Source organism: Hyaena hyaena, unplaced genomic scaffold, assembly GCF_003009895.1.
Source record: "Hyaena hyaena isolate Hyena2069 unplaced genomic scaffold, ASM300989v1 scaffold_202, whole genome shotgun sequence".
NCBI classification, from domain to species: Eukaryota; Metazoa; Chordata; class Mammalia; order Carnivora; family Hyaenidae; genus Hyaena; species Hyaena hyaena.
Genome location: NW_024080832.1, coordinates 1,503,796 through 1,526,561, shown reverse-complemented (window position 1 = coordinate 1,526,561; position 22,766 = coordinate 1,503,796). Strand labels below are relative to the sequence as shown.

General features: G+C 54.6%; 1 protein-coding gene across 3 annotated transcripts in view; it reads left to right on the top strand.

The window, feature by feature from the left end:
* The window catches only part of ITPR3 (inositol 1,4,5-trisphosphate receptor type 3), a 67,309-nt gene that overhangs the window by 699 nt on the left and 43,844 nt on the right, over positions 1 to 22,766 (top strand). For all 3 annotated transcript variants that reach the window (XM_039241804.1, XM_039241805.1, XM_039241803.1), the window contains exon 2: positions 14,346 to 14,416. In XM_039241804.1, coding sequence (XP_039097735.1) covers positions 14,346 to 14,416 — 71 coding nt within the window. The remainder of the gene's footprint in view (positions 1 to 14,345; positions 14,417 to 22,766) is intronic.

Here is a 22,766-nt window from a genome sequence, read left to right as displayed (position 1 = left end):
TGCCCCCCTTAAGTAGGAGTCACTTCTCGGCCCTTCCCTACCAGGAGTCCTAGGTCCTGACCCCTTCTCTCCGCCTCCCCCTGTCAATTTCCTGCGCGGCTCGTCTGGCGCCCCTGGGTCCCCGGTCCCTGGATCTCCCGAGCTCTTTACAAACATTAATTAATTCTGGCGGTCACCCCCCCAGGGTCTGGATAAGCAGGGAGTCTATTCAAGTCCCTGGAGAGGCCTAGGCCTGAAGCAGGCGTAGGGCAGGAAAGGAATTAGGCAGAGCGAATAGGTTTATCTTCAAAGGAGCAGTTGGGTGAGTCTCGGGGGTGGGGGGTGGGGGTGGAGGAGTGAGTGGGTAGAGAAGTTTCTCCACCTCTCCAGCCAGGCTCCAGAGCAGGGCGGGCTGCCTTTGTCCCGCGTTCAGTCTGGGGACTTGTGCTAAGTTGGCACATCCTCCCCTTCCCCATCCGCCCAGCTGCCTATAGGATAAACCCACCCTCCTCTGCTCCCTACTCATCAGGACACCAGCCAGCCACAAAGTGCCTCCTGTCTGGGGGTTTTAGAGGACAGCCCTGGAACCCTCAACCCAGGTGTGACTCTGGGCTTGGCCTGGAAGGTGAGAGTCACCTGGCTCTCTTGGAGTCTCCCAGGGTATTTGGGAGTTTGGTTTTCGTCCTGTAGGAAGGGGAATCCAGCAGGACTGGGGCTTGGAGGGCCATCTCTGCCAGCCGGGGATTCCGCTTGGGAATTCCAGCCTACCTGCTCTCCTTACCCTTCCTGGTGCCTCTCTCATTCCCCTCCCCATTCAGCCACATGGCCTCGCCCTCACTAGATTTGACTTCTCTTGCTCATTTCCCCAGAGGATGGGGGTGGAACCACATCTGGGCCGGCAGCTGTGCAGTCCGCCCCCACCCCCTCCCCACTGAGAGCACAGACCGGGGGCCCCTGGCTGCTGCTCTGGCCAGGCCTGCTACTTGACACTGGCCTGCACATGGTGCACACTCGGTAAACACCTCCCGTAACACCGAGGGAAGGAGGAGAGAATGTGGGGGCTGTGGGGGAAATGGGGGCAGATGGTGGAAGCCCCCCACCTTGTGTCTGAACAGCACTGGGAGCTCTTGGGAAATGATCATCTTCTCTGTTGCTTAGTGCCTGGGTCAGGGCTGAGCACAAAGTGGGTGGGTTCTTTTTTTTTTTTTTTAATAAATGTTTATTTATTTATTCTGAGATAGAGACAGAGCCCATGCATGCGCTGCGCTCGTGAAAGAGCAGGGGGAGGAGCAGAGAGAGAGGGAGAGAGTCCCAAGCAGGCTCCAGGCTGCCAGCACAGAGCCTGACGCAGGGCTTCTATCCCACAAACTGTGAGATCCTGACCTGAGCTGAAATCAGGAGTCATATGCTTCACTGACCGGGCCACCCAGGTGCCCCCAAAGTGAGTGGTTTTTAAGTATCTCTGAGATCTGTCAGAATCAGGGGAAGGATCTTCTTGCTTTCCATACAGCCCTCATCCCCTCAAAAGAGATTCTGTCACCTCCCAACATAGCTCCCTCCCGCCTTGGCCCTTCCCTTCCTCCAGCCCACTTTGACCCTGGGGCAGGACCTGGTGACCTCCAATAGCACTTCTCCTGCAGGGTGCCTGCTCCCTGTGCAAACACCTCCAACAGCCCCCGACTCTCCATCAATGGATGCCCCCCCTCCCAGGTTGGCTCCTGGCACCTTTACTTAATTTTCTATTTCCTCTCCCACCTCCCCTTTCGCACCCTCTGAAGCTCTAGGTGCGCGATACTGCTCTGATCCCTGGAAACTATGCCACGTTCTAGGGATCTTTACCTTTGCTCCTGAGTTGCCCCCGCCCTTCAGCCAGTCTCCACCTGGGTAAATCTGACCCACCCTCTAAGACCTAGTGCAAAGTGACTCTACTGAGAGATCCAGTTCCTCCTCCCCCAACCTGGCAGAATTAACCCTTCCTCCTCTGTGCTTTGCACTGCTTGGCACAAACTCCTCTCTGGGATTGTGTCGTTTCATGATTAGTTGGAGATTTCTCTGGAGGGCCATCTAACGCTGGGCAATTTGCCAGGATTAACTCATTAATCACACCATTCATCTGCTCAGGGTGTCCACAGGCACCGTGCTGGGCACGGGGGCCTCGGGTGTGTCTCACCTTCTTGGAACTCAGAGTCAATGAGAGAATGATTTCTAAGCACTGCGAAGTCCTCCCTACTCGGAGTGTAGTCCTCGGTCCAGCAGCATCATCTAGAAGCTAGCTGGAAGTACGGAGTCTCTGACCTCTGCCTGCCCCTCAGACTCCACCTGCTGATCCCCATGGGATTTGGTGCCTTAAAGTGTGAGCTGCACTGCTTTAAGCCCTTCTCTCTGTGCCGCACCCTTACCAGAATCTTTCTGGCTCCATCCTCAACTCTGGTGCCCTTGGGCCTTCACCCTGCACCCTGCCTGCTGGTGCCCATGTCTGCGATTTGACTGAGTTCCAGGCTAGTCCAATGCTTGATACCCAAGAGATGCCCAGTAAGGGCTGGATGGAATGGATTTGTTGAAGCGAGGGGCCCCCTTGGTGGGCAGAGGGCCGGTCAGCTGGGAGGTGGGAAGGGGGGCCATTGGTGGAGGAGGGAGTCTGGGGCAGCCTTCAGATTCTGGCCAGGCTCTACAGGGCCAAGTGGGGAAGGCTAATTAGAGCTGCCTGAATAATTAGAGCTCCTGGTGAAGATTGTACATTAACTCTGGGGTGAGAGGATGGGAGGGGTCTGAGCAGCAGATCCTGGAGCAGGTCAGGACCTTGGCAGGGAAGGGAGAGCAGGCCCATGCCTGTTCTTGCAGGAGAGTGTGGCCAGGACCACTGCCTTGCGCCTCCCGCTGGTGGAAGGCAGCAGAGGCCGGGGCTGGAGCGGCTGATCAGAGCCAGGGGACTGTAGAGGATTTAATGTGGCTCCTGGCCAGCAGCTGTGGGGAACTGGCCCTGAGTTGTGCAGGGCCGCCCCTCAGTCTGACACCCAGTTCCTTGAAGATCTCTCTGAGTCGCCAGAGGGGTGGGCCCTAGCCCCCAAGGAGTAAGTTGGGAGTGCAGGTGAACTGGATCTTGAAACTGAGCTCCCAACGTTTGTCAAAGTGCCTTCCTTGGAGCACCGTTTGGGGGCTCTCGGCCTCTGAACCTGTATTGTCCAGGGCTGGGGGATCACAAGGAATAGGGTCAGAAGGGGCCCCTTGTGGGGTTCCCCGTCTATCCTCCAGCCTGATTCACTTCCCCAGGAGGGTGGACATTGGAGGTCAGCACCCAGAAAACATGGAGGTAAATATGGAGGAAGGCCCGGGTCCCCAGGGTCAGGACACTTGCATCAGTAGCCCCAGGGGCATGGTTCTCCTGCTTTGTCACTTACTCGCTGGGCGATTTTGGCAAGGCTTTCTCTTCTCAGAGTGTGTTTCCTTCAGCCTGAATGTCTTCTAAGGCGCTCTGCACCTGAGAATCCCCCTGGGATCTTAAAAAAAAAAATCAGCTTCCGAGTCCCATGTCAGACCAACTGTATCAGTATTTCTAGGGCTGGGATCTGAGGGTTGGGTTTTTAAAAAACTCCCTAGCAATTTTACCTGGGGTGGGGATCCCACATCTAAGGGCCCTCCTAGGCTGATGGGCTGTGGGGAAGCCTACCTGGCCCAGAGGACCCATCTCTTAGCCTTTATCAGACTTCTTTAAGTCGTTTAACAAACCTTTGTTGAGTACCCACTATATGCCAGGCACTGTTCTAGTCACTGGGGAATCAGCAGTACCCACGGTAGAGTTCCAGCCTGTTCCAGTCTATACACTGGGTGAGATGGTCTGTAAGGGCTCTTTGAGCCTTAAGTCTCTGAGACACATGTAATTCCAGGCAGGATGTGGCACTGCCCCTCCAGTGCAGACTACATTCCCGGGGCAGATTTCAGACCTGCTTTGGCTTTCATTTGATTGTGATTTCATTGGAGAAGCCGGACCTCCCTGTGTCCTGTGCCCCAGGGGAAGGCCAGTGCCTCAGCTTGGTCAATTCATGTAACTCGTTTTTTGAAAATACATATTTGTGTGTGTGTGTGTGTGTGTGTGTGTGTTAAAAAATAATGCGTGCTCCACGGAGAAAACTGGACAAATGCAAAAAATGATCTATGATACCACTGTGACTTATATGAACACGCTGCATTATGAACCTTCTAGCCCTTTATCTACACAAAGAAACATTTACAAACTGATGTCACTGCACGTATGGGCTTTGTATCCTGTCCTACGGGGGGTGGGGGGTGGGGTGGGATTGCTGAACTGTTAAGCTGTGCCCACACACCATTGTTATAGCTGCCTAGCGTCCCATGGTAAGCTGTATCCTCGGTTATTCAAGCAGCTCTAGTATTGGGCATTTGGGTTGTTTCCGAATTTTTGCCCTTATGAACAGTCTGCACTGAACCCCGTAGTCCGTACATGCCCGAACACTGGCCCGGTTTTCCTCTCAGGCTAAATTCCCAGGAGTGGGATTCTGAGATCAAATGGAAGGCGCATCTTGCCTCACAGGCTCTGTCTAAACTGTGCTTTTTCTCGGTGGTAGAGGTACTGGAGGGGTGACCCTGTGCCCCAGGGGGTCTAGCCCCGCTCCTGTCCTATGTTTGGGAGTGTTGTACTACGGGGTGTGGGGAGAAAGACCAGCCTCTGCCCTCAAAGTTGGGCGTGGTGACCGTGATGGAGAGGGGGGAGGTGGAGAGCATGGCCGTGTGGGGGTCGCCTGAAGACAGAATCCACCCCAGGGTTCCACAGGGGTGGGCTGCGGAGGGGGGGGGGACACGCCAGGGACCCAGGCTGCATCCAACTCTCTGGCCTTCAAGAATCCTGCTGCAGCCACTTGCTCACACTCTGCCCTGCCCTACATTCCTGACCCCATGTCCCCTCCCCTCCGCTCCCCTCCCCTCCCCTCCCCTCCCCTCCCCACTTGGCCCATTGGGGCTATGGGGCGGGTGGGGCAGTGGCTGGGGCAGTGGCTGGGGTTGGGGGTGGGGTGATGTGCTGGATTTTAGGGTGGGGCCACATCAGCTTTCTGCTCTCAGCTCAGGGGGAGGTTTCTGGGTTTCTGCTGCCCCTGAGCCCGCTGTGGAGTCCCCGCCGTCTACCCCGGGCCTGTTGTCCATGCTAACACCCCATGTGGGGCTGGGGGGCTCCTCCCTGGAAGCGGGGGCTGTGAGAGAGGAGGGAAGGAGGTCTGGGAGAGGGAAGGAGGGCAGGGCCCAGACCTCTAGTAAGTTCACCTCAGGCCTCTGAGCGGGAGCTCTGAGGCCCCCTGAAAGTGTCATGCTGGTCATGCTGGCACTGGTACCCAGCATTTGTCCCTGAAGTCACAGTTCCCTGCACAAAGGCCCCTGGTTAAGCGAGGCTAAAGGACTGGCCCCAGGTCACAGAGCAGGGGTCCATGGAGCAGAGGCTGCAGGGCCTTTCACACCGGAGACTGTGGGCACAAAGGTGAGGCCTGGCCTTGACAACACAGTGAGCCCAGGGTGGGGGCTGGGGCTGGGTGGGGACACATTCGGAGGGGCTTCCACTTGGGGAGACAGGCAGGAGGGACTCCTCAGGGGACAGAGCTGGTGGGGGGGCGGGAAGCACAGTGAGCACAGTGGCATGTAAATGTAGGTATTTTTTTGGCGGGCAGGTGGGCCACGCCAGAAGAGGCAGTAAACAAACCTCAGCCCTGGGGGCAGCTGCGGGTGGGTGCCGGGGCAGACACCGGTGTGTATTTGCTTCGCAAATCCCTCCCATCACTCAGCCAGCCAGCCATCACCTGCTTCCTCCAGCCTTCAGGAGAGCTGTCCTCTCCAGGCTCGGAGTCTAGAAACAGGTGACAGGGCTGATCTGGCTCATGGAAGGCAGAATTAAGGGGTCTCTGAGATGCTGGGGCCGCTGGCACTGGGTAGACTTTACAGAGCTTTTTCAGTGGGTGGCCGGCCCTGGCCTTCGCTTGTGCTTCACTTATGTCACTTTGGCCCCTCACCACCAGCCAGAGGCATACCAATAATTCAAAAAAAGTAAAAAGAACCATGGAGAACACCTTCATGGCCACTACTTAGACAATAATTGCCCGCATTTTGCCGTATATGCTGCATCTATTTTTTGCTGAAGTATTTTATGGTAAATTACATAATTGCCATGTTTTTGCCTCTAAATACTTCATTACACATCACTAAGAAATAAGGGTACGTTCCCGTGTAATCACAGTGCAGCTACCACACCCTTGAATAATTTCCTAACAGCATCCGATGCCCAGTCTGCAGTCAGATGTGCCCCATTGTCTTCCGTCTGTCTTTGACCACTGGTTTCTTTAATTCAGGGTCCAGTCAAGGTCCACACGCTTCATCTGATTCTTATGCGCCCACCTCTTTCTTTCCCACGGTGACACAGAGTTCCTGACAAGACAGGGTGGGGTACGCTACAGACTGTCTCGCTTTCTGGATTTGTCAGGGCTGTTTTTGCTGCTCCGTTTCCCAGAGAGCTCTGCGGCAGGCTGGAGCTGGCCTGCTGGATCCCAAGGCCTCAGCAGCTATGTCAAGCAGGACAGGCCACGGCCAGTTCCGGGTTTTGCAGAGCAGGAGAAACACCTGGGCCGGCAAGGCCAGTGGGTGAGGTGAAGGCCGGCCCGCCGGGCAGCCCCTGTCTCTACCTTTTCTGTCTCTTCTCAGCTTTCCCTCTTGTCTCTCCAGCTCTCCATCCCTCTTCTTAGCCTAATGGATACATCTCCCTGTGTACCCAGCAGCAATGATGGGACCCTGGGACTCGCCAGAGCCCAGCAATCCTGAAAGCCAAAAACCGAGGCCTGTGGGCAGAGGCAGCGCCCTGAAGGCTTGCACATTGGTCCGGGATCTTCCTTCCTTTCTTTCTTAAGTGTTTGTTTATTTTTTGGGGGGGGGGAGGGGCCAAAAGAGGTGGGAGAGAGGCCCCAAAGTGGGCTCCGTGATGACAGCAGAGAGCCCAATGTGGGGCTTGAACTCACACACTGTAAGATCATGACCTGAGCCGGAGTTGTGTACAACTGAATGAGCCACCCAAGTGCCCTGACCTTTATTTCTATTGGACCAAATTTAGTCATTTTTACCACCTCCGTTATCTCTGGAGAGATTCTGGGGGTTCTCTGAGTGTGTGGCTTACTGTCCTTTTTAGACTTAAGCTCTCTGAGGAGGAACCCTACCTAGCCTGCCCTTTGGTTCAGAGAGTCTATCTCTTTGCCTTCATCAGACTTCATTAAGTCATTCAACAAACATTTATTGATTCATGCTTGTTTTAAGTTCCATGTACTGGCCTCTCTGGTGATACATGGTGGATCCTTGGTAAAGAAAGATATGTAGAGGTTAAGTAAATGGATGGTTTTTGTAGGGATGCAGAAATGAGTTCTTTTTTTTCCTCTGATGAGCCAGAGGCCCGAGCCAGAGATCCATCCCAGCCAGCGAACCTGGCTTCCTCTCCCAACATTCCTCCCCACCCCCACCTTGTGGGTGGATGTGACTTTGGGTATTTGGAGAAAGGGACTCCAAGGCCGTCCTCCACCACCAGCCAATCCCAGTATTCTAACAGTGCCTGCATTGGGAGTGGCCTTCCATGGATCTGGCCTAGATTTGTGGGGCGGTGGCCAGTGTCCTGGTCTGGGAGTCTGGGATCTGGGGGTCTGGAACGGTCCGTTCCTTTAACTTGTTGTGTGCCCTGAGCTGATCAGTTTCCTCTCCATGCCTCAGTTTCCAAGCTAGATTGGGAGGGGCTGGCTGGAGTCCCTCAGGCATTTCCAGTCTAGATTCCGCCTCCTGTGGCTGCTCTGACCGTGGCTGTGTTGGTAGGTGCAGGTTTTGATTCAGGCTCTTCTGATAGTCACCTGCCCCACTTCTAGGTCCTTTCTTCCTCCTTCTTATCTAATCTTTCCAGACAGCACTGACCCGCCCCACTGCCTTTGCTATGACTCCCACTTGGATCTCAAAGTCCAGCCGGGGCAGAATGGGGCCACTCTGGTCCCTAGATGCATTTGCCTTCCTCTCTTCCCTTAGACCAAGGTCTGGGGGTGCAGACCCCATGGGCATTTCAGGGACAGCAACCTCCTCCACAACTCTGTAGAGCAGAATTTCAACCATCTCTTCTTCAGAGGGTCCAGGGCAGCCCTGCCTACAGGCCTCCTGCTAGACTCACTTACCCTCATCCCTCTGCCCATTTGGGCAATGAATGCCCTGTTGCCTGCACGGTGCAGGCTCACACTGGCTTTGTGCCTCCCAGTGGATGGAAGGCTCACAGCAGGGACTGTCCTCGGGGCTGTTGAGTGTCCTCTGGGCTGGCCCTGAGGTGGGGAGAAGCAGGGGTCTAGGACAGGGCTCCTGTCCTCAGGTCGCTCAGCATGGTAGGTATGAGCTTCCTGATGGTAGGGACCTCACCCAGCACCTAATGGCTTCTCTGTAAGGTTTAGTTGAACTGATGGAGACCTAGGTTGTACATGTGCCATCAACTGACCAGCTGTGGGGGTGGGGGTGGGGGTGGTTAATTTTACTCCTTGACTCTCACACTGGATTGTGGTAAGAATAGAGTTAGGTATTGGATATAAAATATACCACAAATTAAAACGTGTTCGGCACATTGGAAAGCTAGTTTTTCTAATGTGGTCGTGGCTGGGGTGTCACCTGCTTTTAGATGAGGGGTGATGTCGGTAGTGGGAATGGGCAGGGAACTCCGCAGGAGTCCAGGCACAGCCCTGACGATGGCAGGGCTTGGCAGGACTCAGACAGGGATTCCGGTGTGCAGACGCCTGGAGGTGGGACGATGAGATCAGCGGGCTGGCTGGAGGGCGGGAGTCAACCCTTCCCGGGATCTCAGGCCGGATTTCAGGCCGAGGGTGAGGAGGCGCTCGGGAGAGGTCAGGGGTGGGCTGAAGCGACGCCACCGCCACTTCCCCCTGGAGAGCTCGGCTCTCGTTACAGCGCCAGGTGCGCGCCCGAAGCCGCGCGTCTGTGACCGGCGTCCGGCTAGTTTAATCCACACAGGTGCCCCCCGCCCCCGTGAAGGAGAGTACGGGGTACGGCCCGGACGTGGGTGCCACCGGCTGCGGAGGGGTCCCGGGCCGCCGCGGGGGCAGCCGGGCAGCGCAAGGGAGGAAAGCGCGGACGCAGCGCACGTCACCCTCCCGCCCCCACGGGCGCCTGCAGTCGGAGGCAGGTCTGGGCGAGGCGGCGCCGCGGGGTGACGGCCACACGTGGGGCGGCAAGTTTCGCTGGGCGGTGGGGAAGGGGCGGGGCCTGGCGGCGGGGCGGGGGCGGGGCGCCGGGAGCGCACTGCAGACCCGCGGTAGGCGGGTTCCGGGAGAGGTGGTGGTGGAGGGGCGCTGCGCTACCACCGCGCCGCCGGCGCCCCCCCCCCCGGGGCTGCCCCCTGAGGCGCCCCCTCCATCAGAACTTAACCTGTCGTGGGTCCCGGCCCCGGGGTCTCCTTCTGGCTTGAGGTCTCCCCGCAGCCCATCTGATAAGGGCTTTCCTGCTTATCTGTTAATGGTTTCTTGAGGCACCTCTCCCGCCCCTCCCGACTGATCGCGTGTTCAGGGGTTGCCTCAGTCCTAATGAGTGCACCCAGAGGAATGAAAGGAGGCTTTCGCGGGGGCGCTTGGGGACATTTGAGACTCGAAACATTCTGCTGACGGCTACTTTGCTTACAGGCTAGGCGGGGAGCTCCCGTATACATCAGATGGGAAATAAAATGCTGAGTAGGGCAAGGTGCCATCTCTTAGTCGTTCCTGGGGAGGGGTACGGAATGTAGCCCAGCGTTCCCAGGCGATGTTGATTCTGCGAGTCTGGACGTACACTTTGAGGACGGAGGGTGTGGAATGTGAGAGGCTGGAGGAACCGCTGAAAGTTTCATCTACTGACCTTGTTTTTCTGTTTTCTGATACCTTCGGGGAACACCCCTATCTCTTTTATCCTCCCACATGGCTTGCTTCTCTGCTCCTACAGAGCGTTCCTGCCCCCGCTCAGTTGCAGGAGGAGGATCCTGTTTAACTTCCCAACCTTGGTGAAGTTCTCCTGGAGACCATGCTTCCTGCCTGATCAATCCCTCTCTTTACCTATGTGTTTTTAGCCTGCACTGGCACTCCACCGGGCACTGGGGAGGGGTTGAGCTGGAGATATCAGGGCTTCAGAAGCCGTGCCAGAGTGGGTGGGGACAGATGGACATCCGCATAATGACAGGGCAGATTTGTGCCGGGGGATTAGGAAAAGCACACCAGGCACCTGAATTTCCAGGTGTTTTTTCCTGCACGTGTGGCCCAGTCGAGGAGCCCCAAGGGGAGCCAGCGTGGGGTCAGGATGAGGGTGGCCTTTTTCTCTGACAGAATCTCTGAGGAGGGGGCCTCCCCAAGGCCTTGAGTGCTGGACAAGATAGGGCTTTTGGGGGCTACCCCAGCCTCTCCTTAGCCACACTGATTTCCATGATGCCCTATGGCTGTCCAGCCCCCCTGGTAAGTGCCAGACCCCTGGTCCTGGCCAGTGCTTCCTCCCCTCCCCCATCAAAACACATCCATCCGGTGTCCCTTTCCTTCAGGGCTTTGCTGAGAGGCAAGCAGCTAATCTGATTCACTAATGTCTTACAGGAAATTCTATGAATTATTCAAGTCTCTGTACAGCTCCTGCCTCTTCTTTCACACCTCTGATTAGCCAAGCTCTGACCTGTTCCTTCCCTGAATTTGGACAAAATCCACAGTTGGTACCACCAGTTGGCACTCATACATATTCCTTATATCATTAACTCCTCCGACTATGTGACTTGTCTTCCCAATGAGAGTTTAAACTCCCTGAGGCAGGGACCTTATCTTTTGCTTCTTGTATATGTTCCCTAGCAGCTAGTAAAATGAGTTAATTCACTCACTATATAGTCCGTGTGTGCCCTCTCTGAGCCAGGCAGTGGTCTGGATTCTGGGGATACGGCAGGAAGCAAAACAGACACAGCCCTGTCTTCATGAATCTTCCATTCCAAGCAAGGGGGGTTGTCACCAAAATAAATAAGTAAAATATAGAGCAGGCCAGGTGGTGAGAAGTACTATGGGAACAGTGAGGCAGGGAGGTGCATAAGGAGTGTGAGAAACCGCAGTTTCAAGTTTTAAAAAGGATAGGGAGGGGGGAAGAGTGTTCAGGGGAATGGGTCATCTGAGCCACCATCTGAAGGAGGTGAGGGAGGGAGCCAGGAGGGTGTCGTCTGGAGGCAGACAAAAGACCCAGTGCCAAACCTCCTGGAAAGTTTGAGGAGCCTGGAGGGGGGCTGTGGGCTGGAGCAGAGTGGGCAGAGGGCAGGGGGAGGAGTTGAGGTCAGAGAGGTGAGGGCTGGATCATGTGGGTCAGGCCATTGTGAATTCTAGGCTTTTACTCTGAGATGGGTAGTTCTGGAGGGTTCTGAGCAGAGGACTGCCCTGATCTGACTCACCTTTTAAAGTGAAGGTGTGTGTGCTGTATGGGGAACAGGCCTTAGGGGAGTGAGGGGGGACATCAGAAGATCAGTGAGGATGCAGTTAACTCACATCCAGGTGACAGCGGGTGGTGGCTTGGGCCAGGTGGTGGTGGCAGTGATGAGAAGAGATCAGATTCTGCACAGATCTTGAAGATAGAGCCCACAGGGTTTCCTCACAGATTGGGTGTGAGCGCGAGTGGAAGATGGGCCAGAGACTGGTCTAAGGTTTTTGGCCCAAGCAATTAGAAGGATGGAGTTGGCATCGACTGAGATGGGAGGACTTTAAGAGGAGCACATTTAGGTGGCAGACCAGGAGCTCAGTTTTGAACATGTTGAGTGTGAGCTGCTTTGGGCATCCAAGTAGAGGTGTTGAGTAGGCAGTTAGATCTGCAATCTGGAGTTTGGCGGGGGGGAGATGGATAAGGGAGTCATTGGTAAGTATCTAGGTGGTCCTTTGAGCCCATGAGTGTGGTTGAGATGCCCAAGGGTGTGTGTGCAGATGAAAGAGGGAAGAGGGCCAAGCCCTGAGCCAGTCTGGGGGCTAGAGAGAGGGGAGGAGACCAAGGGGGTCCTCACAGAGCAAGCTGCCTTCTCCCCTCCACATCATTGCAAGGTCTAGCACAGCATCCGCTCTGACACTGATCAGCCTGGCTTCAAAGCCCGGCCCTTCTGCATGCCCCTGGCCAGATTGTTTACCTCTCTGTACTCCGGCTTCCCTGCCCACCAAATGGAAATAATAATAAAGTAGATTTAGAAAATTAAATAACAATATATGAAAATATCAGAAACAAAATCTTGCTTGCTTCTATTATTATTATTATTATTTTTTAATGTTTTATTTATTTCTAGGAGAGAGAGAGAGAGACAGCGCGAGCAGGGGAGGGCCAGAGAGAGAGGGAGTCACAGACTGAAACAGGCTCCAGGCTCTGAGCTGGCNGAGAGAGGGAGTCACAGACTGAAACAGGCTCCAGGCTCTGAGCTGGCAGTCAGCACAGAGCCCGACGCGGGGCTCGAACTCATGAACCGTGAGATCATGACCTAAGCGAAAGTCGGACGCTTAACCGACTAAGCCACCCAGGCGCCCCACTTCTGTTATTTTTATGGATCACATTGTGCAAAGTGCTGGTGACGCCAGGGGGAAAAATAGGGTCCTGTCTTCAAGGAACGCTTAGTGTAGACATGGCAACCAGTTGCAGTAGGAAGAGGCATGGCAGCAGGAGAGGCCCGGGCCAGGTGCTGTGGGAACTCGGGGGAAGGAGGCCCAGTGGGAGGGAGGGCACTTGGCTCAGGAAGCTTTCACAGAGTAGAGAGAGGGGCCGAGGATGGAAGAATAAATGAGGTCTGCTAGGCCTGGGTCTTGGCGGGGAGCCAGGGAGGGCTGGGCATGAAGGGCATTACAGGCTGCCAGGACCACCTGTGTGGAGGGGGAGCTCCAGGGACCTTGGGATCAACTGGAGTTTAGTGTGGTTGGAGCAGAAGTTGTGAGGCCAGCTAGGGAGTGGGTGGAGTCAGTCCACAAAAGGCCTTGCTAGCCAACCCAAGGAGGGGAGCAGGAGAAGAAGGTTTTGGAATCAACTCGGTGACTTCAAGCAAATTATTTCACCTTCAAACTCAGTTTCCTCCTCTGCAAAATGGAATCAATGACTGACCCTTTGTGGGAAAACTGGGGAGAATTCAGAAGTCACAGTTGTGAAATGCTGAGATAAGACCTGGCCTCTGAAATGATGGATCATCGTCATCACTTTATCCTAGAGGCTGGGATGGCATTGAAGAATTTTAAATGCAGGGATGGATGGATGGATGGATGGATGGATGGATGGATAGGTGGGTAAGTGGGTGGATGGATGGATGGATGAGTGGGTGGGTGGGTGGATGGATGGATGAATGGATAGGTGGGTAAGTGGGTGGATGGATGGATGAGTGCATGGGTGGGTGGATGGATGGATGGATGGATGGATGGATGGATGGATAGGTGCGTAAGTGGGTGGATGGATGGATGAGTGGGTGGGTAGATGGATGGATGGATGGATGGATGGGTGGGTAAGTGGGTAGTTGAATGGATGGATGGATAGGTGGATGGATGGATGGATGGATAGGTGGGTAAGTGGGTGGATGGATGGATGAGTGGGTGGGTAGAGGGATGGATGGATGGATGGATGGATGGATGGATGGATGTCCTCCAGAGATTCAGGATTAATCACAGCTGTGCCTTAAGAGATTTTAGGCCCCAGGATAGGCCAAAAGGGAGGGTATGGAATGGGACCTGACTGAGGTTGAAAAGGTGCCAGGTTCATTGTCCTGTCTTTCAGACCAAAGGATGGTCCTCCTAGTTTGGTATCTCATAAGCTTCTCCCATCTGTCCATCTGTCTCTAATCTCTCTCTGCTTCTGTTTGTATCCTACTTATTTTTCTGACTATCTTTTCTTCTCTGCTCTGTCTTTCCCTTCCTCCCTCTCTGAGTCTCTGACTTTGTGTCTCTGTTAGTCCTTTCCCCTTGCCTTCCTACACTGCCCACTGCCCCTTAGGACTGAGCAGCAGGGTCTCGGGGCTTTCATAGGATTTATATCCGCGGTGTGCTACAGCCCAGACTGGAGGCAGACCCCCTCACGGGACAGCTCTGGCCTCGTGAATCCGAGTGTGGGGGGTGGGAGGGTTGGGGAGCTGGGTGTGTCTCTGTGCTTTTTTTGGGGCTCCCCCAGCTCCACCCCCAAAAGACCTTGCCTTTTAACAGTAGTGCCAGGAAAGGGAAAGACTTGATAGTGAGGGGGTTTGTCGGCGATGGAGAGGTATTTTTGGAGGTCTCCCCAGTGCCCTGGAACCCCTTGCCCTGAGGGAGGGATGCCTGGGGAGATGATCTTTTCTGTCCTGCTGATGGAGCTGCCTTGTCCCTCAGGTTGGTGGATGACCGTTGTGTGGTGGAGCCTGCGGCGGGAGACCTGGACAACCCGCCTAAGAAGTTCCGAGGTAAGACCTCTGCTCTCACCGCCGGCCTCCCTCCCAGGCTGCTGAGTCTTGGCCCTGGGACCGAACTCACTCAACTCCATCCAGCCCCATCGGACCCGGTTAGACGAGGCGCTGCCCCGCAGCCCTCACACCGGGTCTGCGGAAGCCCCCATCGACTTCTGCCGCTGCCATCTTTGCGCAGATGGCCGCTGCCTTCATTCATTTCCTGGGGGCCGCACCCCGCTTCTCAAGGGCACAGTCACATGTGGCTGGGAGCCATTCTCCCTCAAACTCCCCACCAGCCACAAGGCCTTCTTTGTCTGCATGACTGGGCATTTTCTTTTTTTTTTTTAAATGTTTTATTTATTTCTAGGAGAGAGAGAGAGACAGCGTGAGCAGGGGAGGGTCAGAGAGAGGGAGACACAGACTGAAACAAGCTCCAGGCTCCGAGCTGGCAGTCAGCACAGAGCCGGATGCGGGGCTCGAACCCACGAACCGCGAGATCATGACCTAAGCGAAAGTCGGACGCTTAACCGACTAAGCCACCCAGGCGCCCCAATGACTGGGCATTTTCTGACGGAGCAGGGGAGGGGAAGAGAATTTCCCCAGGCTTTCGCAGGCCCAGGGTGAGAGCCCTTCTGTGTGCCACCCTCTCCTCATCTGCGTGGCGAGGGGATTGGAGCCGGTGATCTCTGGGCCCCCGCTCCTGACCCTGACTGTGTCCCCAGCCCTGGGCCTTGTCGAGGACTCCCACCCTAGGGGAGCTCGTGGAGCCCCGACCTCGCTCTGCTGAGTGACCTTGGGCAAAGGCCTTCGCTCTCAGGGCCTCTGTGTCCTCTGTGGTCCGTGGGCTCCTCCGCCCTGCCCCACGGGCCCACGGGCGCTGAGAGAATGAAATGACACCCTGCTGTCACTTTCCCCAGCCAGGGTAAGGTGTTATTGTGGTGATTACCTGTGAGGCTGGGACCGACAATCAGGCAGACCCTGGGTGTGGCGGGCAGGGCGGGGGCAGGTAGGAACACGCCGGGCTGCGGCCGCCTCGTCTGCCCACGTGGCTGCTCCGCTGGGGAGAGATTAGCTGGGATTGTCCGCCAGGGGAATGCTGGGAGGCGAGTGGGGTTTAAGGTAATCCGGTGGCATCCTTGGCCGTCTGGCTGCCTTGGCCTTGCCCGTCCATTGAAGGGTGGAGGAGCTGGAGGGGGGCCGTCCCAGCTGGGAGAGGGCCCCCACGCCTCCTGTTATGCTTCCGCTTGTATCAAGGGCCCCTGAGTGGGGGCTTTGTCTGGAGGTCTTAGGTCAGGACGTGCCCTGTTATGTGGGAGCTGCCTCGGGCACTGGCCGTTCCTCACCACCGTAGACCGCACCATCTGGCCCTGCGGCCTCTCTCGCCTCATCCCCTACCCCCTGCCCCCCTCTCATTCCCTCCAGCCACACCGCCTCCCTGCCGTTCCTCATATTTATCGGCCAAGCTTCCACCTCCGTGCCTTTGTACTTGCTGTTCCTTCTGCCCCCAAGGTTCCGACTCGGTATATTCACTTGGCTTGTGCTTCTGGTCTCATATCCTTCGTGGGGCATTCGCTGACCGCGCAGTAGAAAATTGCACCCCTCATCTCCCTCCCCTGCTTTCCTTTTCTCTGCAATTTGAACTGGACGCGATCCACGTACTTTAGTTATGTGTCTATCATCTGTGGAGCTGGAATGTCAGCTCCGCCAGGGCAGGGGTCCCTGGTTGTTCTCTGTTTTGTCTGCAGTGTCTGCTGCATAGTGGGTGCCTGGGACACATCTGGGGAATAAATGCAGGCATCAGCCCCTCCTCAGGCTTCCTCCCGCCCCTGCTGCCTCTCTCGGGCCTGGCGGGCCAGTTCCCATTGATATGACCCGTCCAGAGTCCCTGGGTTGAACCCAACCTCGAAGCCATTGAGCCCGCACTTTGGGGGTTTCAGGGTGCTGGTTGTGGGCCCCCTGCTTGGAGGCCCAGCTCTGACCATGCCTGTCCCTGGGTCCTGAAGGTCGAGAATGGGTAGTGATGAAGCCTAGGCCTCTCCTGGAGCCCAGAAGTAAGAGAGCTTTGCAGCTGCTGATGGAGGGGCAGATTTCTACTCTAGCTGGGGGATTTAGGTAAATTCTTGGGAAGAAGTTAGTAAGGATGAGGGTCTCCAGGGTGGGCTGTGCCAGGGCAGAGAGGAGACTGAGGCAAAAAAGGGAAGGAGTGTGTGTGGGTCAAGGTGTGTGCAGTCAGCTTTGTGGTGTGACAGGTGGTGACAGGGAAGTGGGTGTGACTGAGGAAGATTCGCTCTAGAGTTACAGTGGACAGAGTCTGGGGTCAGTTTTTGACAACAAAAAACCCCACGTAGCAGAACAAATGCTCTTTCGACTTCTCATCTTCCTCTGCCAGTGCTCCTTCCTACTCCCTCCTCTCTCTTCCTCTCCGTCTTCCCAAAGCCTGTGAGTGGGGCCCTCACCGGGGGCTGAGATCTGGGGGGTGCCCTGTGGTCCTCGGGGGCTCGCTGTGCCCAGCCAGCTCAGAGGGCGGGAAGGGGGGACTCAGCCTCCAGCGTCTCCTGTGCCCTCTCTGTCCCGCGTCCTGGCCTTGGGTGTCTTGAAGAGGCAGGCAGAGGCCCCTCTGAACTCCCTGAGGCCCCATTTGAACCTGAGAAAAGCTGGCCTTCTGGGACAGAACCACGGCTGCCAGGGCCATCGGAGTGTGAGACCTTGGACAAGAGACATGGCCTCCTACTTCAGCTTTGAGACTGACGCCCAGAGAAGAGGAAAGCGGAGCTTGGCCTCAAACCTGGGAGTCCTGGGAGTTCTCGTTGTTCCACGTGTCTCCTGTAAACACCCTGTGAGGCACTGGAAGGAGGTCACCAGCAGGGGCGTGGGGACCATGGCAGGCATGTTAGAAGTCGGCTCGATGTCGTCAGAGATGGCCGTGTCCTGAGGCCCCACAGGTGCCGTCGCAGCATCCTGGGTGGCCCCAGCCATTGCTGGGGACTCCGCTTTCTCCCTCTCTCCCCCAGCAGCTTGGTGGGGCTCGCATGCTGTCCCTGGAGGCCCCAAGGCTGGGCTGGCAAAGCCCAGTGAGGCTCCCAGCCTGCCTCCACCGGCCCCCTCGTTGGCTTCTTGTTTGTGGTGTCAGCTCTAGCCATCTTCTGAGGTCACTGCAAGCCCTAACACGTTCTGGGAATTCTTTCCGGACTCTGCAGGGCCCTGGGAGGCCCAGGCTGCTGGTGCCCCAGTGTGTAGGGCCCCCCATGCCAGCCCACCCTCCCTGACCTCTACTTTGCTGTGGGGGCCTTGGGGTTATGGCTGCTCTGAGTCTCACGCTGCTGACTGGGCCCAGGGCCTGGGCACGTTCCCTCCCTTGAGCCCTTTCTCTATCGCCATTTGCACTTGGGGGCACAGGCAGATGCAGTCCAGGGTTTGGGGAGCTTTTGCCTCCCAGGAAGCTCAGAGCCCACATCCCCAGCTGTGGCAACCCCAGGAATGTATGTAGTGGCCACTTACCCACCCAGATTGGTGGGGAGTGGGTGCCGGGGAGGAGGCTGATGAACTGGCCTCCCTGTCCTTATATGGCTGGGTGCCCCCCAGCTCTCCCAAGCCTATGCCTCTGATCTACCTGCCCCACCTTCCGAGTCCAGTCTATTGTTATTCTTCTTCTTCTTAAGACATTTCATCTCTACACAAAAGTGAAGAGAGCTCGATCAGATCCTTTTTGTCACGTTTATTTCAGACCTTGTCATTTTTATTTATTTTTAAAGTTTTTGTTTTAACATTTATTCATTTTTGAGAGACAGAGCATGAGCAGGGGAAGGACAGAGAGAGAGAGAGAGAGAGAGAGAGAGCGAGAGGGAGACACAGAATCTGAAGCAGGCTCCAGGTTCTGAGCTGTCATCACAGAGCCCAACATGGGGCTCCAACCCATGAACTGTGAGATCCTGACCTTAGCTGAAGTTGGACGCTTAACCTACTGAGCCACCCAGGAGCCCCATACCTTGTTATTTTTAAAGCATCTTATGCCTGTAGCTGAAGACCTTTGGGTCTTCCCCCCATCCCTCTCCCCACCCTCTCTCTCCAGAAGCAAACACTCATCAGAAATTGGTGTTTATCATTCGGGAGCCTGTTTTTAACATTTATTTATTTTTGAGAGACAGAGAGACCGAGCACGAGTAGGGGAGGGGCGGAGAGAGAGAGGGAGACACAGAATCTGAAGCAGGCTCCAGGCTCTGAGCTGTCAGCCCAGAGCCCGATGCGGGACTCGAACTCACGAACCTCGAGATCATAAACTGAGCCGTAGTCGGCTGCTTAACCGACTAAGCCACCCAGGCGCCCCAGGAGCCTGTTTTTATACTGCCGCTATTAATATATAGGGCTATATTCATAAACGATACAGGGTACTGTTTCCCATTTTGTATAACCCTGCTCATTAAACTCTTCCTGCACATTTCTTATTCAGCCTGGTTTTTGGGGTTTCTCCATGTTGACACATTTGGCTTGTGTTCATCTGGTTAATTGCTATGTAATATTCCATCGGGTGAATAAACCGCAGTGCACTTATGGGCTCTCCTGTTGATGGACATTTAGCTCATTTCCGGCTCTGGGCGGCTGCCGGCCCTGCTGCAGTGAGCGCTCCAGTCCCGTCTCCTTGGGCTCGTGTGCAGGAGAGTCTTGGGTGTGTCCCGAGGTAGGAGAGAGCTGGTGCAAGGAAGCTCTTGTGAGCCTTCCTGCAGGGCTGTGCATGCTCAACCCCCGCAGACGGCGGGTGTGTCGCCCCCTGCTGCCACACCCCCTTCTCGCTACCCTAGGTTCTGTCCCACTTAAATTTCTTCCAGCCTGCTGGGTGTGAAATGGCATCTCACTGCAGTTTTAATTTGCGTTCCTCTGACTACCAGTGAGATGGAGCATCTCTTCCTATGTTTATTGGCCACTTAAAATTTTGTTCTTATTTTGTTTCCCTCCCCCCATTTTATAAAAGTAATGCAAATACAGGCTCTAGGCGCAAGATGAAGGCAATGGTGCCTCTCTGCCCCCCACCTCCCCCTCACTCACCTTCTGTCCTCCTTTCTGGGGGAACCGTATAGAAAAACAGAGTAGGAAATTTATTCATATATGAAAACATCAAAACATTGTACAAATAGGCATAGAGAGTCTGCTCACACCCGACTTCTCCCCCTGTTCCCTCCTCTACTGAGTTCCTAATGCATCCTCCAGGGTTCCTCTATGCAAATACAAACTTCTACACTATTCAGATTCCCCCACTTTTCTTACATAAAGGCAGCATTCTGTGTACACCGTTCTGTTTTCTGACTGTTTTTATGTTATAAATCTTACTCTGGATCCTATTGGAGACCTTTTCATATTACTATATAGAAATCTTGAAATGTTTGTTTTTTCTTTCACTTAAAACTCATTTTTTGGGTGCCTGGGTGACTCAGTTGATTGAGTGTCCGAATTTTAATTTCGGCTCAGGTCATGATCCCAGGGCTGTGGGATCGAGCTCTGTGTTGGGCTCCAAGCTGGGTGTAAAGCCTGCCCAAGATTCTCTCTCTTTATGCCCCACCGCCCCCACGCATGCGCTCGTGCGTGCGTGTGTGCACACACTCACTCTCAAAACAAACACACAAACAGAAAAACAAAAACCAACTCATTTTTGTTCTGTATCCTGGGCAACTGTGTGAAAATAGTGTTTTTACAACTTACATAGTTGTAAACATTAAAAAACTATTTATTTTTAAATTGTGGTAAAGATCCGTAACATAAAGTTTCTCATCTTTAGCCATTTTGAAGTGTACAGTTAAATGGCGTTAAGCACATTCTCACTGTTACACAGCCACCTCCACCTTCCAGCCACAGAACTTTTTTCTTCCTAGAAAACTGAAAGTCTAACCCCCTTAAATAATCACACACACACCCCCCCCCCCATGCTACTTTCCATCTCTGTGAATTTAACTGTTTGAAGTACCCACATGAGCAGAATCATCCAGTATTTGTCCTTTTGTGACTGGCTTCTTTCACTTAGCATAATGGCCTCAAGGTTTACGCACGTGCGGCCTGTGGCACGTCAGAAGTTCTGACCTCTGTCTCTCTTACACCTACGGAGCATTCCATCGTGTGGCTCTGTTGGATGTATTTAACCAGTCTCCTCCGATGGACACTTGGGCTGTTCCTAATCTCCAACGTTCCCGCCAGTGCTGCAGCGAAGGCCCCTGTCCCTTGTTATATTGTACAAACGCAGGTGTGCTCTTTGAAGGCTGGGCCCAGCGAAGCTGCCGAGTCAGGGGTCAGGGGCATCTGGGCTGCTGATCGAGTCTGCCAGCTGCCCCCCACAGGGCATGCCCCCCCACGTCACGCCTCCTCAGCCACGTCAGAAGGCAGTCCCTTTGAACTCTTCGTTGTTTCTCCTGAAGGCTCCCAGTTCTTTCAATGTTTTCCTTAATTCCAGGAGAATTTAGCTCCCCGGGGTCACTCCTCCACTTCCTCTGCCTTTTCCTCCCGAGGGCAGCTCATCACGACTCTCCACTGTCACCTTCATAAACCCGATGATCATGTTCCACCTTCATTTCTCAGCCACCAGCAGCCCCAGAGCTGCTCCCCCGCCCCTCCCGCCGCTGCCAGGCTCACTTTCAGTTTTACATCAAGACTGAATAACCTTGCCTTCTCTTCTGTGCACACAATGGAGTCTTCCGTGTTTTGTTCGACAGGTCGAGTCTAAATGTTGGCAATAATTAAAAGCAGATGTTTACATGATTTACACAGGGCCTAGACGATATTGTGACTGTAGAACTTTATCCCCTGTGCTCTGTTCTCATCTCAAGTCGTCTGCACTGGTGCTTTTCAACCTGGTGGGAGCAGCAAGACCGTTTGGGGTTGGGGGTGCCTTTACAAACGCATACCCCCTCAGGCCTTGCCCCAGCCTGCTGAATCTATGGGGGATCTGGGGGTGTGTATTTAAAAAAAAGTTTTTAATGTGTACTTATTTTGAGGGAGAGAGAGAGAGAGAGGAGAGACACAGATGAAGAGGGGTCGGGCAGAGAGAGGGAGAGACAGAATTCCAAGCAGGGTCCATGCTGTCTGCGCAGAGCCTAATGCGGGACTCGAACTCACAAACCATGAGATCATGACCTGAGCCCAAACCAAGTCAGATGCTGAACTGACTGAGCCACCCAGGGGCCCCAAAGGAGTTTGTCTTTTTTAAAGCTCCGCCAGTGGCACTGGTTTTTGAAGTGTTACATAGCTTAGTTTCAGGGAAGGTCACTTGGCTTTGTTTACTAAGCGAAAATCTCGTCTGCAGCTTCGCAGGCACTGTGCCCCCTCGGCCACGAGGACATTTCCCCCAGCACACACAGTCCTTACTGTTGGAAGCCTCCCCGGACCCAGACTTATCTCTCGCCCTTTGATGCTGCTGGGCCCGGTCTCCTGGCTCCCATCCCACCCTTCCTCCTCACTGCCCTTCTGCCCTGTGGTTTGGCAAAAAGAAAGGTTCTGGCCTCTTCTGATGTTCTGACGAGGCTGCCTCTGGGCACAAAAGCACAGCACCATAAAAGCATGGAGGTGTGCAGAGAGGTGGGCCACAGATATTTTAGTGGGCTTGAGTCATTTATTCCTTCAACAAACATCTTCTGACATGTATTACAGACAGGGCTCTAAGGGATGATCTATGTGAGAGAAAAAGACACATCTGACAAGTTCTAGGTAGTCAGTTTCCAAGGCAGAGATAGAAGAGTTAGGAGCAGGGAGGGATCAGCTGTGGCTTCCTCCCACGCCTGGAATGCTCCAGGGCCGTGTGCTTCATTCAGCTGCAGGCTCTGACCCATTGATGGGCTGTGAAGTCCCTTTAATGGGGCTCAGCCATCCTTTGGAGAATTGGGTACACGCGAATTCGAATGTGGCACCATAGTAAGGGTTGTTAATGTTTCGTGAACTCTTCCTTCAGCCCTGGCTACGCTCCTGTCACCTGTTAAATACTTGGTGAGTTTTAAGTGTGGTTCTTGAAGCTTTTTTATTTCTAGAGATGCGATTTGGTTTTCAGCCTGTGATGTTACTTTGTATAGCTTCCTCTTCTAGTTTCCTCTTCTCTGCAGGGATCCGCAGGCTTTTGCTGATTTAGGCAGAGTAGGTGTGTTTGTTCTACAGATGTCTGTGTTTGAAGTCTCTTCACGTCTGTTTCTACTGTCTGTTTTGTGGGTTGGTTCTCTCTTGTGACACCTAGCTCCCATGAGCTCCTGGTTATTTTTCCCTGTACCCTGGATATTGCATTTGAAAAATTTGGTATGCAGCCCCCGCGTGGCTCAGGCGGGTGAGCGTCCGACTTCGGCTCAGGTAGGAGCCCCGCGCCGGGCTCTGTGCTGACAGTTCAGAGCCTGGGGCCTGCTTC